A 19,237-nucleotide genomic window follows, 5' to 3' on the forward strand; every position below is an offset into this window, starting at 1 on the left:
CTTTTGAGTCTTGTGACTAGCACAGGAGCAGTAGATGAGAAGTAAATTGTCCATGATGATCGTGTGCTTGTTCAGAAAAGCTGCCATGGCATGAAATATTTGTTTATGATATAGTTTTAAGTGAAGCAACCAGAACAGGAATAGACCAGAAACAATGCAAAAACCAATTTCCCAAGTTAATGCAAAATGAGTTTCTTTTGAACCATGATATAATTTTATCACTTGAATGATTCAGTGGAGCTTTCTTGCTCATTGATTCGTTGAAGGATTAGATGGGGAAAGGGAAAACTTCAATTAGCTTTCATTGACTCATGAAAAAAAAAAAAATCTTGTAAAAGGGTTAGATATATATATATTTCTTATGTAATAAACTGTATTAAAATATAGTACTAGTCTGAACACCATTGGAGAGGGGAATTTCCAGTGACAACTTACTGCCCATCTCTTGTTGCCTCTGACCATAGTTGTCAAATCGAGATTTGAAAATCAATTCTAAATGACTTGCGTGCATATATTGATATACAAACAACAAGCAACATAGTAAAATACATTTAAAAAATTTTGACATTAAAAAATATTATATTTCATGTGTATGCTTTCCCTAAACAAATGAAAAGTAAGAGAGTGAGTCTGGAAATATGAATAAAAAATGAGCTTTATGTTGTTTAAGGGAAGGACTAAAAAAAATAAAAGTAAAAATTTGAACTTTTGGTGCTTATCAACAATTAAAAAAGTAATAATATTTCAAGTAGTGGATGTGTGAAGACTGAAATATAACTGACAGCTGAATGATTGGGTACAGTCGTGAGGTTTAGAAGGGGATCTTTTGGTTTGCAGAATCTGTACGAGATTGTGGCAACTACTCTAGTATGTGAAAAAATGTTCTATTTTTTGTTCACGTCCCATGTTAGAAGTTTAAAATTTCAACTTAAGCTAAATAGAAATAAAATTTTAGCTGTTGAAGTTTCACTTGAACTAAACACTCCCCACGCCAATTGCTGCTAGATTTCTAAATGATTTTACAATCTCATTAGAAAGATTTTCATCTGAATCTGCTTCACTTCAATTAAGAATCTGATGTGTTGAATGTTGTGCTGTCTGGTGGAGTTGCCATTAAAGCATCAGTGGGATTTAATTTTGATCCCCAAAAAAAAGAAAAAGAAAAAAGAAGTGTGCAAACCATGTGATGTAGGGCAAATATTAGAATTCAGAGGTAGAGAAAGAATTGATAGAATTAGGGGACAGAATTAGAATAAGGTAAGGGAAGAAGATCCTTCAACTGCAAGTACTAGAGAAGGCTGCAATGCCCTCTGATTAAGTAGCAAGCCCTCCAAACAAGAAATCAATTTAATATCCAAATCTATTGGTAGCTCAAGCAAATATGTATTTGGTCCATATTCCAGAATGATGGACAGTGTTTCATCTGATTTGGTTAAAGAAGATGTGGAGGGAGAAGATGCAAGGGATGGTGGCACAAGTTTATTGGATTGAGGAGAAATCATCTCAAGGGGATTTCAACAATAGGTTCCATGATTAAAGAATTTTCAACAAACTCCGGTGCAACAAATTGTTCCTCACTCTTCGGGTTAGAAATGGAAAATTGAGCTTGAAAAGCAAGGTCATTGACAAACATATCTGTTTTTAGTGGTTGGCAACTCATCTTGATGTTCATTGCAAGTCTTAACAACCAAGTTTAGTGACAAGTCAAGGTCCATCTCTGGCCTAGAGGCTCCAACAGTGTTTAGGGTCACTAAAGACAGTTTACGACCTCATTTTGAAAAGATTCATGACTCATGTGCACAGAAGAATCAAAAAATTGTGCACTAGTTATATTCAAATCATTTATGTAGTCATGATATTCAATTATGCAACAATTTGCATTGGTATTTCTGATATTTGATTGTTTATCCTAAAAAAATTGAGTTTTTTCTTGAACCATCTTGGGAGGATCTAGGAATACCTTGTGACCATGGAGAAATTGATCTATATTGATTCAATTCTTTAAAACAGAAAGTGGTGTTATGGTTGGTAGCTGGGGAAATCTCTTAGCTTCCAACACCATATGGTAAGCCTCGGATAGAGTAGTAGTATGTTTTTGAACATTTATATACCTTTTGATTTTATTCCTCAACTCTTGCTTGAACAAAATTACTGTTTTAGGTTCCTTATTAACAGCACACCGATTAATGAGATTTCTAAATTCAAGGTAATAATTGGTGAGACTAGAATAAAGTTACCTAAAACTACACAGTTGGACCAGTAATTGCTCCCTATGAGAATGGGGGGCATGTGTCTCTCTTAAGATATATTTCATTTTAGATCATTTGGTTACAGGTGGTTCTCCAAGACAATTTTTGCCCCTTTCAAGCCAATATTAATTTGCTAACTAGCTAAGTACATACTTAGATGGTCAGACTATCCAGTTAAAATAATTGTCCATGTCATTCAACCAATCTAGGAAAGAATGAACAAAATAAGGACATTTAGGTTTTACAAATTGTTGAGATTTTCCAACCAGGTGGGTACTAGATATGTTGAACCGACTCATCATTTTTCTTTTTTGACTGGAGAACAAATATGGACCAATGCAGATTCAAACGAGGACCAAATAAATAACATCAAATCAATTTTTGTGGAGCCAAAGTACTGTGAGTTCATACAACATTACCAAAAGGTCCATGCGCTGACTTTGTAGCTTTTGAGAGATTATTCAAATATTACTCTTCAATTTCTCACAAATGCTCCAACCAATCTCCAATTGTAAACCTGGAAAAGGGTGCTGGCACATTGAATTTATCTGTCAAAATAATGTTCTGAGCAATCAAAATGAATTTTTTCAAATCAATATCAAAATATCACAGAGGAAAACCAACTTGTTGCAGTAAATCTCAAAACATGGCAGCTGAGCCTCAATCTCGAGATTTGCTCTGATAGTCCAAGATTAAGCTGAATTGATTCTTAGAAATGTGAACCAAACTTGATAATTCAGTTTTCAATTAAAAAACTTCAAAATATCAGGAGAAAATGGAAAATATCATGGCTGGAGGCAATTTCTCATGAGTCTGTAAAATAGAGAAGCGCAGCAATTCCCTCACACGCACGGCCGGCATGTGGGCTGCTGCCAGGGATCCTCCAGCAATGAAATTCTGGCTTGAGGTAGGTCTGGGGCTCGGGGGTTGAAGGTTGTGGTGGTGTGTCAAGTAAACACTGTCAGATCTGGGATTACAAAGGGGGTTCAGCTGGAGAACATTGTTGTGGTGGGGCCACACCCCTTGTCGGGTGAAGGTGAAATTGCAGGGGAGGTGTTTTTGGAGGGTTCTAATTCTGATGGTGGAGGGGTGTTGTAAAATGGTGCCTGGATCTTAGAGTTTGAGTCCACTGGAATGACTATAATTTCTGGAAGGTGATCGTGGTTTGCTCTGATGCCAATTTGATGTAGGACAAGTATCAGAATTCAGAGGTAGAGAGAGAACTGAGAGAATTAGGGGAGAGAACAGAAGAAGAGAAGGGAAGTAGGAGAAGAAGAAAAAGAAGAAGAGGCAGAAAGGGGATCCTGTGGGAGAGAGACAGAGAGGGAAACAGCAGCAGTTCTGATTTCAAAATGATTAACCGTACACTAACTTACATGTCCAGCACTTATGCCACCACAAATGCATTTACATAAAAGCCCCAACAAAACAAGGAATTACAAAAGAACTCCAAGGTACTTAAACGTACCAAATAAACCTAAATTAACTTAACTTATTAAATAACAAGAGTTTTTTCCCAAACTAAAATATAGAAACCTAGCAACAAAATAAACATCTAAGTTTCTCCATTGGTGGTTCTCCATCACCGTGGTATCGTCCCTATTTTGTGGGAAGCTCAGCTGGGCTCTCACTCTTTAGGCTTCTCCAGTTAGCTCACCACCTTTGAACCTGGATTGACACCAAGTTTGAGGGTTGAGCTAACTGGTAAAAATGTGTGATAGGTTAACACTTTACCTAAAAGCTTAAGCTATTAGGTTGTGGGCCAAGAATGTATATCGAGCCTTAACACTCCCCTGCACGTGGAGCCTGACAGCACGTGGGAAGAAAAATACACAGCCAATAACACCCATTACAGGAAGTACAATAATTTTCTGAACACCACACAATAAATGCGGGTAACAATACTAGAACCCAGTACCTCCTTAGCTCTGATATCATTTTAGATTACTACGTTACCTAAAAGCTTAAGCTATGTTGTGGGCCAACAATGTAAATCAAGCCTTAACAGTGCATTAAAAAAATGCTGGCGTGTTGGGGTCTGGCTGTGGACTGGATGGGCAGTGGTTTACTAAGGCAATTTTGGCAATAACCAGCCTGGCGTCCAAGTGGGCCAATACTTGTGCAGCGTAGCTTTCCAGCTGCCCAGCATAGTTTCGATGCTTTGTTGGGTCTTACTGTGCTAACACTATGATGCACAAAATAATGGAACATTAAAAGCAAGTTTAAAAGCTTCACTTTATTTTGGTGTTCCCAGAGCAGCGGATTGGTAGATTGCAACTTTATTATCTTCAGGGGCTTAGTTGTAATTTCCTAATTTTTTTGCTTGTTATTTTGGATTATTATTAAAGAATCTTTAGTGATGTTGTCAAATTATTTGTTTGGAAGTTAGTTATTGGTTGGTTTTTGAAGTTCTTTCTCACCCAAGCGAGTTGAGTTCTAGTATGATTGGTTATTAAGTCTCTATAAAAGGTGGTCATGTTTTAATTTCTAGTAGATGAAGAGATGAATAGAGAGAATTTTCTGGGATGATTGGTGAGAATTTTCAGGGATCGGTGCTTTCTGTTGGCCATCATTTGCGTGGTGGATGACTCAGAAATGAGAGGTGGATAGGTTCCATCCTCCTCTACTTTTCTTTTTCAATTCTTTTCATATTTTAGATAGGATTCCATCCCTATTTCCTCAATTTCTCCAATGACAAAAGCCTAGTTTGAAGCCAGTCTCCCAAATCCATATTCACAACCTTAGAACCTAAGAGCCCTACATTTTAGCATAGCTATCATTTCCTTGTTCTCCAAGTTTCTTGCTAAGTTTCACCCATCAGAAGCCTAATCAAAGGCCCAGATTTAGTGAGCCAACCAGCCCTTTTTTTGATAACCCCAAGTCTTAACTTCCAGCCTTACAAAACCACAAAATACTTATTAAAATCTGATTTCAGTATCTGATTCTTTTTTGATTGAGTTGTCTTGCTTTACCCTGCCGTACCACATTTATTTTCAGTAATATCTGTGGTGTTGCGTGCCCAAACAGTGAGAACCTTGTTCACTGATAGAGGTGCGTGTTTTGCTTCAAATAGAGAATATCTCCCCTTCTCCCCACCACCTAGAAAGGCATTTTAGTATGTGATATAGGACGGCAAGGGAAGAGGACAGCTAAGGAAGAAAGAGAGAAGACAAAGAAGGAAGAATCAGAGAGAGCAAGAATAGTCGACAAGAGAGGGGGAGACAAGTGGGGATTCTGGATTCAAATTACATTAGCACATAAACTATTATATTACCCTGCAGCAGTTATGTGACTTATGTCTTACATTGCCAATGTTCACTAGATAACTTCTAAAAAAGTTGGAATTCCCAAAACAGATAGATTTTATAAATTGAAATAAAATTCCAAACTTCCTCAGCCTATGCCTGAACTGAGTGTGTCGTACAAGCAGCCCAAGTGAAGTCATCCATCATATTCCCTTGGTTAGAAGGAACATGACGTTGGAGATACTGCAAGCACCACTGTAAAAGTATTGTCTCAAATAGCAGTCATAACATTATGTAGCAGAGTTTTGGGGTTCCAGATGCTGCTCTAAACCATTAAATTTGTGGCATTAAAAATCACAGCCCCAATATCTGTAGATTGTTACGGCTACATAGTGACCACTGCAGAGCTGCCGCAGAACTGTTACAAGACTGATGCAGGGTCTTTTACTAACAGCACTATTCCTATGGAATTAATGCTTAGGTTTATAAGTTTTTGGTCAGGTGATTGGAATCGGGTTAGTTGGTTACGCAACTGTTCTTGCTGCAGACACAGAATCACAGCTATGTTCCAGTCAAACATGCTAATGATAATATCGCCCTCTAGGAATGGAACAAAACTGGGGACTTTCTTGCTCACTTCGTTGCTTTTAAAAGAGATTATATGCCCCTTTATATGGAGTCCTTTCCTTGGTGACCAAGTAAAACTTGAAGAAAAAGTCAACAAACATTTGGATTTATCAAGAACTTCTAGACTCACTAAAACTAACCCAAATAAAACAACCGACCTGAGAGCAAAATCCAACAGCTTTGGTCCACCACTATGATTCTGTGACCCAAAATTACCAGAATACCTTTGAACTTAAAAATTGAAAATGCACAAGAAAAACGAAATCCTTGAACTCTTTAGGCAAGACCTAACATTTGAGTCTTGATAAATAACATAATTTTCCACCAAATTCGGTTTTCCCATTTTCTTGCAATATTTTCCAAATCGTCCCATCATATAACTTGCATTAAAACTATTTTTAATTTGTTTAAGCCTTTTCTCATTCTATCCCATTTCCTTTTAGGATGACCAGGATGCACAATTGTTTATAGGAACCAAATTTACTTATAAAAACAACTATGCAAGTTGATGAAAAAATTGGTATATATATTTATGAAATTTTGATAGCTAGTAAAATGATGGTACTTGTATAATTATTTGAATTATTCACCTTAGAGATTAGTGTGTACTTTGCTATGTGTGTTAAAGCTTGATATACATTGTTGGTCCACAACCTAACAGCGTAAGCTTTTAGGTAATGTGGTAATCTAATATGGTATCAGAGTTCTAGTTACCAGGAGGTCCTGGGTTCTACTCTTGTCGTCTGCTTTTATTTTGTGGTATTATTTATCATTTATTTGTCTCTCCATGTGCTGTCGGGCTGCACGTGCGGGGGAGTGTTAAAGCTTGATATACATTGTTGGCCCACAACCTAAGTGCTTAAGCTTTTAGGTAATGTGCTAATCTAACAATATGTTTATTAAATTTTTAGATTTTAATAAAATAATGGATCTTCTATGACTAATTGCATGTATTGTGTGTCTAATAGATTATTTGTGTACATTGCATTACCTGCATAATCTATTCTGTTTTGTTAATTTGTTTATCACATGACAATTTATATGATTGATATACCTGTGCATTTAATATGATCGATCAATGATTTGTTTATGTTGATTATCCTAATTAATAAAAAATGAAAAAAATTAATTTCCTTTGACAATATTTTAAGACCAATATAATTTTTATTATCTTATCAGATAAGGTGCGAAAGATAGTAGGCCTTTTCCAATTATTATCCAAAACAGTAGACCAAGGTTTGTCAAAATCATTTTTTGAAGAATTAGGAAATCTTACGACTTTACAAACTAATTAAAGTAGTTTTTGAAATGAATAAAATAATACACACACATGGGATTGCTCGTGTTTTGAGCTTTTCTATGTTTTTTCATTTGCCTACTCCTTTTAATCCAATTTCTTATATAGGGGGAGTGAGGTGTCATGGATTATCTATTTCCTAGCATTTTGAAAGAGAGGGAAAACGATAATTCAGTGCTTTTGTTGAATCAGTTGGGTCTTTTTGGTGTTCTTTGGGGAGCAATTATTGAGTTTCAGATTCTTCTGGGAACTTCTCTTGCAATTCTTTTTTCATTCATTTGACTGATGTTCCTGCTATTCTTCTGTTTCTCTTGCTTGCTTTTATACAGAAATCTAATATTCCTCGAACATAAAGCTTTTACTTGGATTGCAGTTCTTAATAGGATCAATAGTAATGATTTACTTTAGAGGAGAAAAACAAATAAAGAACTTTTCAGGTGTACACACTTTGTTTTTAGAGTGGGAAGACTTGTAGCATCTGTTCTTATATTGCCACTTTCTATATGGTATTTTAAGTAATTTATTTGGTGTTATAAGTCAACTTTTAGTTTCCTTTACTTTTTGTATGTTTATGTCTTTGTCGGCTTTGGGAAGCAGAGGAAAGTCATTTGGGGTTCTAGTGTTGGTTTTTCAAAAATTTATTTGTATCTAGTCCTAAGGATGGTTTATGCATTTGTCAGTTTTGATTATTTGCTAGAAAATTTCGAGGGCTCTGTTGCTCCTACTTTGTTGGTTTGGAGTAGGTTGTTGATTGCTGCACAGGAACATAAAAAGGGAAGAGAGAGAATTAAGAGAGAAACGGATAGGGAAGAAGATTAAGGAAGAGAAAGAAGAAACAGCAGTGATGGGGAATGCGTCCAGAGGGAGAGGGCTGCATGAGAGAGAGAGAGAGAGGAAGAGGATAGAAATCCAGTTCTGAATTCAAAATATAATAACTGTCTAACACAATAAACAAAGTACTTGTACCTCTAGTATTACAACAAAAACAAATAATTACAAGATAACCTCAAAGTACTTAAAATGCATAAAATAACCTTAAATTAACTAAAATTCTAAAATAAACAGTTTTTCCCAGCTAAAATGTGAATCCTAATTTCTAAAACTATATCTACAATATAAGCGTCTAAAGTTCTCATTAGTCTTTCTTGTGTCACTTTGATTTTTTTTTCTTTTTTTCATTTTTCTTGTTGGCTAGGAGAATGCCTTATCCACCTCTCTGTATATTTTTTTTCTTTTTCCTTATAATTTTATTTGTTTATAGTGAAAAAAATAAAAATAAATAATGATTATGAAGAGAGACCTTGGCAATCACAATTGGGATCTTAGTAGGGGTGCACAAATATTACTAGGAAACTAAAACCCAAACAAAACTGAACTATTTGACATTTACTTTGGTTCTAAATCACAACCATCTTTGTTAAAGTCATTGCAATTTTGTATTGCATTTTATTTAAATTCATAGAAATCTAAATCCAAGGTCTGAACTCCAAGCTCCAAAATATATATTAAGTTTTCATTTCTTTTTTTTTTTTTAAATTGAAATCGCAAATTCTAAATTGAAATTTCTATGAATGGAGACCCTTATAGTTTCATTCAAATTGAATTTTTAGTTTTTGGTTGTACTTAGACTCTCAAGCTCACTTGATAGGTTGGCTAGCCTAAACAGATCTACGAGTTTCTAGGGGTGTAAATCACCTTATTAGGAGCTACATAAACTAGTCTAGAGGATGTGTGCTGATGAAATATGGAATTAGTGGTCGTCTCCCATCCTTGAGCTTACATAGTAATTTCAAGGCATGTTGAATTATTCATGAAGTTTCTTTTATAGGGGAGAATCTTACAAAGTAATTAATTGGAAAAATAAAGTTTGAGCATCAATATTTGGGGTTTCAATTGCGCGTGTGTGGGGTGGGGGTGGGGGGTTCATTATTCTTCCTGGTGGTTGTGCAAAAGAGCAAAAAGTGAATTGGAATGGTTGAATGCCAAGGAAAACTAAATCAATTTTTGCAACTAATATGAATTCTAAACTACTAAGTTGCAAACAACCAAGCCAACATATATAATGCAAACAAAATGTCGAAGTTTTGCCAGGTGCAAGCCAAAATGGCTAGAAAGAACTAAACATGGCAAAGGTTAGAAGTGAGCGAGATAGATCACTCAAAATAATAGTGTGGAAGGGCCAACAACAATTTCCCCTTTTTTTATGTTTTTGTGTTTTCGTTGTGTTGGTTAATGTCAATGGATAGATTTCTTAGTGCATCTCTAGATCTTTCGTGATGATGAACCCTGGCTATTTTTGGAAATACTTGGGAATGTATACACAATTTCCAGGCTCTGACACAGAAAAATCAATCTCTCACAGAAAAACTCAAAATATTGTTGCTGTATTAGGTAAAATCCTAGCTGGCAGCTGCAATTTTTAGGATTCTGAAATTCTCACAATGAATTACAATTTCTTTCAATATGTACTGATTTATCATATATTTGGATTAAAATATCATTGGGTTTGAAAAACACCAACAACACTAAGCCTTAGTCCCACTAAGTGGGGTCGGCTATATGAATCATTTTCCGCCAATTTATGCGATCATGGACCATTTCTTTTGATAGATTCAAGGATATTAAATCTTTACTCTCTATCTCCTCCCAAGTTATTCTAGGTCTACCCCTACCCATTTTACTGCCCCCCATAGTAACTAAGTCACTCTTCCTCACAAGTGCACTATGTGGCCTACGTTGTAAGTGTCCATACCATTTGAGTTGCCCCTCCCTTATCTTATCTTCTATCAGAGTTACACCTAACTTATCACGAATATGTTCATTCCTTAATTTATCTTTCAATATTATACCACTCATCCATTTAAGCATTCTCATCTCGACAACTTTTACTTTTTGGATATTATGCTTCTTTGTCGCCCAACATTCCGATCCATATAGCATAGCTGGTCTTATAGCTGTCCTATAAAACCTTCCTTTCAATTTTAAGGGTATTCTACGATCATATAGCACACTTGAAACACTTATCCATTTTACCCAACTTGCTTTAACTCTATGCATTACATCATCTTCAATTTATCCTTCAGCTTGCATAATAGATCCAAGGTATCGAAATCTACAAGTGCTATTTATTTTTTCATCATCAAGTTTAATTTTGTCTCCAATATTCCTCCTATCATTACTAAAATTACGTTTCATATATTCTGTCTTATTTCTACTTATCCTAAAGTCTCTAGATTCCAAAGCTTCTCTCCACAATTCTAACTCAGCCTCTACTCCATCCCTAGTTTCGTCAATTAATACAATATCGTCTGCAAACAACATGCACCATGAAACCTCCTTTTGAATATTCTTAGTCAATTGGTCCATCACTAAAGCTAAAAGATAAGGACTCAAAGTAGATCCTTGATGTACACTTATGGTGATTGGAAATTCTCTGGTTTCTCCATCTATAGTCCTTACACTAGTCATCATCGTACATGTCCTTAATGACATCGGTATACCTACTACATATACCTTTTTTTTCTAAAACCCACCATAGAACTTCCCTAGGTATCCTATCATATGCTTTCTGCCAACTGCCAACTGCCAATGCGAAGTTAATAATGCTTCAAAGTTCAGTCAAAGAAAATTGTTATTAAAGAAAAAAAATATTGTTGGGTTTGGTGAACATGTTTTGATTTCTGGCCAATTTTTCAGTGTCTAAGCCTACTATGGCAGCTGAAGTGGTGTTCCTCTGTTAGTATGCCTGTACAATTTTCTTTGACTGAACTTTGAAGCATTATTAACTTCACATTGGCAGTTGACAATGCTACAGCCAAAAAATTGGTCAGAATCAAAGCATGTTCACCAAACCCAACGAATTTTGTTATAACAATTTTCTTTGACTGAGCTTTGAAGCATTATTAACTTCGTATTGGCAGTTGGCAGTGCTATATTTTTATCCACTCGATCCGTTTTCCTGATAAGACATGATAGATGTGAATTCCACTCTTGACCCTTTTGTTCCTTTTTTCTTTCTTTTTATTGGCTGATCACTCTCTTTTAATCAGAGAGTTGTTGGAAGAAAACTGACCATCTCTTAATTTTGGTGATGATTCAATTGTAATTTCTTTGTAGAAATGCGATCCAGCACAATATTAGGAAGTCTTATTATGCTTCTGAAAAATATATATAGTGGCTAGTTTTTGCTGAGTACAATTTCTCACAGCTTGCACATATGGTAGTGTGCTCATTGAAGCTTTGACGAACTTCATGATCCTGAAGGAAAGTTTATTTACAGGTTATTGAGATCGAGGGTTGCTCTGTGACACTGGCTCTTGAATGTGCTCGGTCAGAGTTCTGCTGTACAGCTAACACTCAGATGTTTAAGGATGTTGCTGGACTTGATAACCAAAAAGTGGCCTCAGGCTCTTTGACATGGAAACTGAGGTGGTCCTCTGAGGAGAGTCTACTCAAGTTTTTGATGTTATTGAAGGCAATTCATGCAGGAACAGCCATGTCTCCTTTGCTTGTAAGGTGTATATCATAGAACTTTTTTGCCCATATTCATTCATTATATTCTTTTGATATGGTGTGTCCACCCTGTTTGCCTGTTTTAGTGTGGCCAGTAAATAGAATATTTGTATTCTTTGATTTGTTTCTTCTAGCATCTAATTTTCCTTATGTACAATTTGTACAGTATAAAGCAACAAATGAAATTGCCAGACCCAATCATTTTTTTTTTTTATTGACATTGCTGCTGCTCTCGTTCCGTTTGTTGGTCCCCTTGCCCCCTCTCTTTATTTATTTATTTATTTGGCCAATTTGAAAGACTTTCTTAGTAGTGGTATCAGAGCAAATATGAATTCTTAGTGGTATCAGAACAAATAAGAAATTTGTGTAAGTTTTCTTATTTTCCTAAAATGTTCTTGAATAATAATAATAATAATAATAATAATAATAATAATTTGCAGTATTGATGCAATACTGATGCCATGCCATAAAAAAAGAACCAAATTTTAATTTGTCTTGCTAGAGAAGATTCAAACATAGTAATGATCATGCGGCGAAGGGTATACCAGTTTGTTCCATGCCGTGTTGAGTTTTGGAAGATAATGTAGCATCTGTTTGGGAAATACTTAAATAAGGTAAAGCTGCAATCATATTTAAATTTTCTCCGACTGAAACATAGAACAGGAATGTCTCTTTACTCAGTTTGTTTGCAAGTTCATAGTAGAATAATTCTTATTCAGCAGCAAGGGCCAAGGGCAAAAAATCTAGTCAGGGTGGTGATATGAGAGATGTGAATAGTTTTTGGGTTGCAATGGATTCTGTGTTAGTTGGGATTTCTCACCCAACATAATACAGGAATATGCATACTTTGTTATGTTTCATTTTGTTGCACTACATTGCCTCGTCTTCCTTTGTTATTGCAGCAATTTACAAAATAGCCTAAAATAATGAAATAAGGCAATAAATACTGGTGCTAACTGGTGAGGCAAGGGAAAGGCTTTTGTTTTAGCACCAACTTGTTTAACTTCAATTTTTTATTTTTTTTTTTGGTGCCAATATATCTCAAAATATTTTGAATAGCTTACCACTTGCGATAAACTAGGAGAATTGGACACCCGAATTATGGCATTCGTCATGACTCAAGGAAAATTTAAAATAGATCTTTTGAAAATCAATGCGTTCAGAAATCTGTTTTCAGTCCATTAATAGAGTAGAAATCAAGTTATCAGATTTATTTTATGTTAAAATGCAATTATTCCACCTTCTTGTTCCCTTGAGGTCTTTAATTGATCATTGATGGCACTCCCTGTGTGTTTTAGTGAAAAGTACATAAATAGCAATGGCTAAAAGAAAACATTTTTCTCTTCAATGCAATTCAAGGAAGATAGTTGCACCCTCTCTTGGATGTGAAAGACAACGTGTTATTTTTTTTTTTATTATAGTAATTTTCTCAAGTAATATCTATTTGTAATATTAATTTTTTGCAATATTCATGTAAATTATCTATAACTACATAATATTAAAAATGTCCCAAATATAAGACTTTAGTTCTTTCCTAAATTTGTACTATATAATAGATATAAAGATTAAATCATGGGTAACACAAATCAAACTTCCAAATTTTTATGAAAATGTTGGAGAAAATAAAACAATCATGAAAAACTGAAAAAAGATCCAGGATGCCTTCACATTTTAGTGGTAAAATTGAATACTTGAAATTCAACGGATCTATTTTTCGTTTTTTCCCCTTCTTTTGAAATTACTATAATGTTTTTGACTGCCCAACAATAATTCTTGGAACAGCAAACAACCAGGGCCTACCACTCACTACAAGATATTTCCATTGAGATTTAAATTCATTGAAAAATAAAAAAATACACATGATAAAATGATAGTTGTTATCTACTCCGAGAACAAATTATTGGTCTAATTGAATAACTAAAACCTACCACTCACTACAAGATATTTCCATTGAGATTTAAATTCATTGAAAAATAAAAAAATACACATGATAAAATGATAGTTGTTATCTACTCCAAGAACAAATTATTGGTCTAATTGAATAACTAAAACAATATATATATTTTCTAATTTATTATATAGGATATGTTTGGAATATATAACAGCCTCCCAAAAGGGCAACCATATTGTCCAACACTCCACGAGCCAAAACAAAAAAATAAAGGAAAAAATTGTTTTTTCCTCAGAAGAGAAACAAAAAAAAAAATAGAACAATATCCTTTTCTGTATGTGCCAAGGAAATAAGAAATGAAACTACCAAAGAAAAAATCATTACGACAAACTGGGGACTATTGTGGCGCCGTTGCGATACCTGTTCTTTCCCACAACCTCTATTTGTCTTCAAGGGAAGTAAAAGATGATGAACACGATACAAAATTGCTTCAAACAGTAGTACCTCTAATGATAAAACTGATGAAACAGACTGTCTGCCCAAATAATTTTCCCATATTTCTGTTCATGTAGCAGCTAATTTTCCCTAATGATTGTACCCATAGGAGAAGCAAAGATCTGAGGGACAGCTTCCAGCTCAACAGAAATTAGCATTATGCAAAGAATTGTTTAACAAAATTTCTGTATGTTATTCAAAGAGTGGATCAGTAAAAGCTGAACCTCCTATAGTTGAGGGTTGCTATCTCCTGCTCTTTTTTGGCATTAATCTCTTGAAAGCCATATATGTTACCGCAGCAGAAAGAGAATACCTGTTCATAACAAACGGACACCAGCAGCTTTTGAGTAGGTATGACATACTTTTAAAATAAAACAATATTAAGGAAGAAAAAGAATACAGAAGGAGAACAAAAAATCCTCCAGAAAAATAAGTAAAAAACAACAGTGAGAACAGCACTCCAATCTCTTGGAAAGTAAAAGAATCCCACAAATTTCTTGAAGCTAAAGGTCCAAAGAAACTGTTAAAGAAAAGATGCACATGTAACCTGATATCTTGAAGATCCTTCATCAGCACCTGAAGAATGGTAAAACCAGATGCATTGCCAGAAGATCTTGCTTATGACCAGCGCTACCTCAATAAGCAAAAAACTTATTTACAAAGAAAATCTACTCTTTATTGGGAAACCAATCTCTCAGCAAAAATATGAAACAAATTATTCCATACCTAAGAGAGAGAAAAAGATGCCGATTTGTTTGGTGACTAGAATAACACATCACATAAACATCAGGGATAACTGTCCTGGGAGGCCTTCTAGTAGTTGTTATTGTTATGGGCCGAAGTCCAAGTGAACATCATGATCTTAAGAGGGAACTTCCACCTTCCAAATAATTTTTTCCAGAAGGAAGGCACCAAGCAAAATATTATTCCTGAAAATTTTAGATCTAATAATATGTCATCTATATCTTCAAACCATAAAAAATTTTAGTACCAAGCACCTCTTCCAAACAAACACACGCGCACACACACAAGATGAATGCAGCTAATGATTTCTTTGCCCAACTAAGCTCCTCTTCCAGGTCTTCCTTTCTTGAAATTTGAACTGAATATCTCTTTACCTTGTGGTATTTCACATCCAGACCTTTCTTATCTTGCACAATCAACTGAACTGGCCAGGTTTCAGCTACAATCTGTTCAAGGGTGCTCAGCCTCTGATAAAAATGATCATCTTCAACTTCTATTGTAAATGTAAACCTCATTAGCTCAAGGAGTGTCACAGTACCCTATGGGATTCGAGGATGAGCGCTTCTTATGAATTTTCTCACCTACTTTTTTGCACCCTCTCCTCTTATTTGAGTCAAATTATCCTAATGATGACGTGATAGGCTTGATTTTCAGTAAAATTCATTAAAAACCTTCATCAAGTCATCTTTAACCATCACCCAACATTCTTGAAAGGGAGCCAGATTGAAATCATCTGGACCTAGAGCTATATCCCTTTCCATCCCAAAGATAGTAGATCTCACTTCTTCTTTCTTGAAAGGTCTCTCTAACCAAGCTATCTTATCACTAGACAAAGGCCACTCTAACCCTTCCAGCATCGGTCTATTTTCATCCACCTCAGAAAACAAATTATAATAAATATCAGTAATCTTTGAAGCTATCCTACTATTATCCGAGATGATTTCCCCCCTATCCAACTCCAGCTCCCTTATCAAAATTTTCCTCATTTTCCCACTTCCCATCTGATGAAAAAGTCTAGAATTACAATCACAATCTCTTACCCATTTAAACTTCGTTTTCTGCCTCAAACTTCTCATTTCCTTAAAAATCAGTTCTTCCAATTCATTCTTTAATGAGACTCTTCAGCTCCTCCTCTCAAATGAGATTAATAACTTTTCCTTTCTACCTAAACCAACCCTCCTAAAATACTAGGTCCTCTTCCAATTCATTCTTTAAGGAGACTCTTCAGCTCCTCCTCTCAAATGAGATTAATAACTTGTTCCTTTCTATCTAAACCAACCCTCCTAAAATACTAGGCCTTTTTAAGCTTAATGTCTCTGAACACCTTCCTGTTCCACTTTCAATTTTTCTTTCAGCCTCTTCAATTTCTTCATAAATCTAAAACCTTCCCAACCCTGTCCAATTTCTCACTCCAAGAGTCCCTCACCAAAGGCTGGAAAGTATCATGATCCAAACACATGTTTTTAAAACTGGAGGGAGCAGGCTCCCAAGACACCTTCCTAGACTCCAACAAAATAAGAAAGTGGTTAGAGGTGGGTCTAGGTAGAATGACTTGGAAAAGATTAGGGAACTCCTTCTCCCACTAGCTAGAGAACAAGATCCTCTCGAATATACTAGCCATTGCCCTAGGTTTAACCACTGACCAAGAATAATTAGCATTACTAGGAATATCCCTCAAGCTGCTCTCCCTAATGAATAATTCAAATTTCTGCATTGTTGAGTAACCTTACCTTCCCCCTTCTTTTTCCTAAGGGAACCTCATTGCATTGAAATCACCTCCCACAATCCCAAAAGGAACTCCTCAGAGCAGGCCTAGAAGGACCATACACCGAACCAACCACTGACTACGATCTCTCACTTCTAACAAGACAGACAGAGAAAAGAAACCCACTAGATTATCTACTTTGGAGATAACACCCACACCATAAGAATGCCCCTTGCCAACCCTTGAGAAGGTACAAAGACCCAATCCTTATTATGCCCCTCCCAAATCCATCTAACAACCTTCCCATTGACTAATTTAAGTTTAGTCTCCTAGATTCAAACAATATTTGAAGAACTCCTAAGCAAATCTTCCCTAACCAAACTTCTCCTCCTAACATCCCCTAGACCCCTAACATTCCAACTGACAATCTTCAGAATCTAACGTGTTATCCCCTTCCATGTACCCTTTCCACCCCAACAATTGATAGACGAGGTTAGATTCATTAACTCTTTCATAACTTTCTTTTTTCTCCTTTTGTAAGTTTTAGGACTCAATCTCAATCTCACCTAACCTCTAGCAAGACTCACAAGTTTCAAACCCAAGCCATTCAAGACTTCATTTGGGTCTCTGCTGTAACGCCCCGAACCCATAAACCCGGTCCGGTGCGTTATGCCCGATAAAATCTTGATAATCCATAAATAAACATGCAGCGGAAAACATAACTCTGATCCTTAATCATAAAAATACCAAAGTTTACTATGTCTATCTACATTCCATATAAAATCATTCATCCATTGGCATCCATATTTACACATCTCCAAAAACATAGCCAACAACTTCCAGTATTCACAACCCAAAAGATTGAAAACATAAACATAAAACATAAAATATACACATCCCAAAATATCATCAAAATGTTTATACCCTTTCTCTATCTATAACCCAAAAATGCTATAAACCTCGAGCTCTCTAAGTTCGATCTCATGGAGGTCCTGAAAAAGATAAATTTGTATTCGGGTGAGACACATCTCCGTAAGGGAAGAAACAATATATATTAAAAACAGTGTGTGATCAACATGAGATTATAAATAACATACTAATATCATTTGCAAATCATTAATATAAATTCTGAAATCATTTTCTATACCTAATCATACACATGCAAAATATTTACCCATGAGACTACTCAAAGATAGGGGTGATTACTCGCCCATACAAGTAGCACCCCTTTACTCTGATACATTAGACAACCTAAAGGTCACAACTAAAACATACCAGGGCACTCACCTTACTCAGTAAGCTCTCAAGTGATAGATTAATCTCGTACTCACACAATTCATACAAAAGTTTAACAGTGACGCCTCCGAGAATAGGAAAATCTACCCGCCTATACAAATAGTTTCTCTCTGCCCTAACACGTTATGCAGCCTAATGCCACATCTGATACAACTAGGGCACTCGCCTTTCTTAGCAAACCCTCAGGCGAAGAGTTAGCCCCGCCCAAACATAACATGTTCTACTAGCATATATACTGATAATACCATAATACATTATTCTGTCTATTATTTTAGTAATTCACATCTGTTCTTGTTCTCAGCTTTAACATTGCATAGCATTTCACTTTACGTAACCCTTCACATTTTACATCATTCACATTTCACATTTTATATCCATTTCATTCACATTTCCATTTCATTTCATTCATTTGTACTACAGCTTCTTTTAGCTGTACATCAGTTAGTCCACATAGATATGCGCTAGCCTGCTAACACAGCTCCTTTTAGCTGTCATCAATTAGTTTACAGCTCCTTTTAACTGTCATTGTATTCATGGTTGCATTATCAAACACAAACAACATAATCCTTATAACATTTTCATTCTCAGTACATTTCTTACATAACCTACATCTCATACATATAACATATATTTGCATAAAATTTACATTTACTCATACCACACAATTTTGCAGTGAAATTCATATATATATATATATATATTCCTTGTAAAATAGGCCAACCAACATTTAACGTTCATATACTGAAAACATACCTTTCATTTCTTACATAATTATCCTGAAAATATTATTCACTTTTATTAGTTCATTTTCACATATACATAACTAAATAAGTAGCCCTAAACTCAGAAAACATAATTTACATGGTTGACATTTTATACCCACATGAAAACACATATACATATATATAACATAGTCCATTTTAATTTAATTCATGAAAACCTGATTTAATATATAAATTTCCCCTTACCTGTTCCTCGGGATTCCCGCCTAAACCAAACAAAACGAGATCTTGTATTCCAAGAACCCCAACTTACTCAAATCTTAGAAAAATACTCATTTAATATTTCTTAGGCTCCAAATAACAATATTCGTTAAGAAAATTTCAAAATAACTCACTTACCCTGATTTTGGGATGTTTCCCAAACCTCTCAAATCAACAATCAGCTCCCACAACC

General features: G+C 35.3%; 2 protein-coding genes across 4 annotated transcripts in view; one reads left to right on the forward strand and one right to left on the reverse strand.

The window, feature by feature from the left end:
• LOC131146540 (uncharacterized) overlaps positions 1–12,150 on the forward strand; it is a 41,583-nt gene extending 29,433 nt beyond the window's left edge. For all 3 annotated transcript variants that reach the window (XM_058096186.1, XM_058096185.1, XM_058096187.1), the window contains one exon: positions 11,698–12,150. In XM_058096186.1, the coding sequence (XP_057952169.1) occupies positions 11,698–11,946 (249 nt within the window). In that variant the 3' untranslated portion in view covers positions 11,947–12,150. The remainder of the gene's footprint in view (positions 1–11,697) is intronic.
• Positions 12,151–13,967: 1,817 nt separating this feature from the next.
• The window catches only part of LOC131146785 (surfeit locus protein 1), a 39,688-nt gene continuing 34,418 nt past the window's right edge, over positions 13,968–19,237 (reverse strand). The window contains exon 6 of the mRNA XM_058096571.1: positions 13,968–14,629. Coding sequence (XP_057952554.1) covers positions 14,560–14,629 — 70 coding nt within the window. The 3' untranslated portion in view covers positions 13,968–14,559. The remainder of the gene's footprint in view (positions 14,630–19,237) is intronic.

This window comes from Malania oleifera, chromosome 13 (assembly GCF_029873635.1).
Source record: "Malania oleifera isolate guangnan ecotype guangnan chromosome 13, ASM2987363v1, whole genome shotgun sequence".
Taxonomy (NCBI): domain Eukaryota; kingdom Viridiplantae; phylum Streptophyta; class Magnoliopsida; order Santalales; family Ximeniaceae; genus Malania; species Malania oleifera.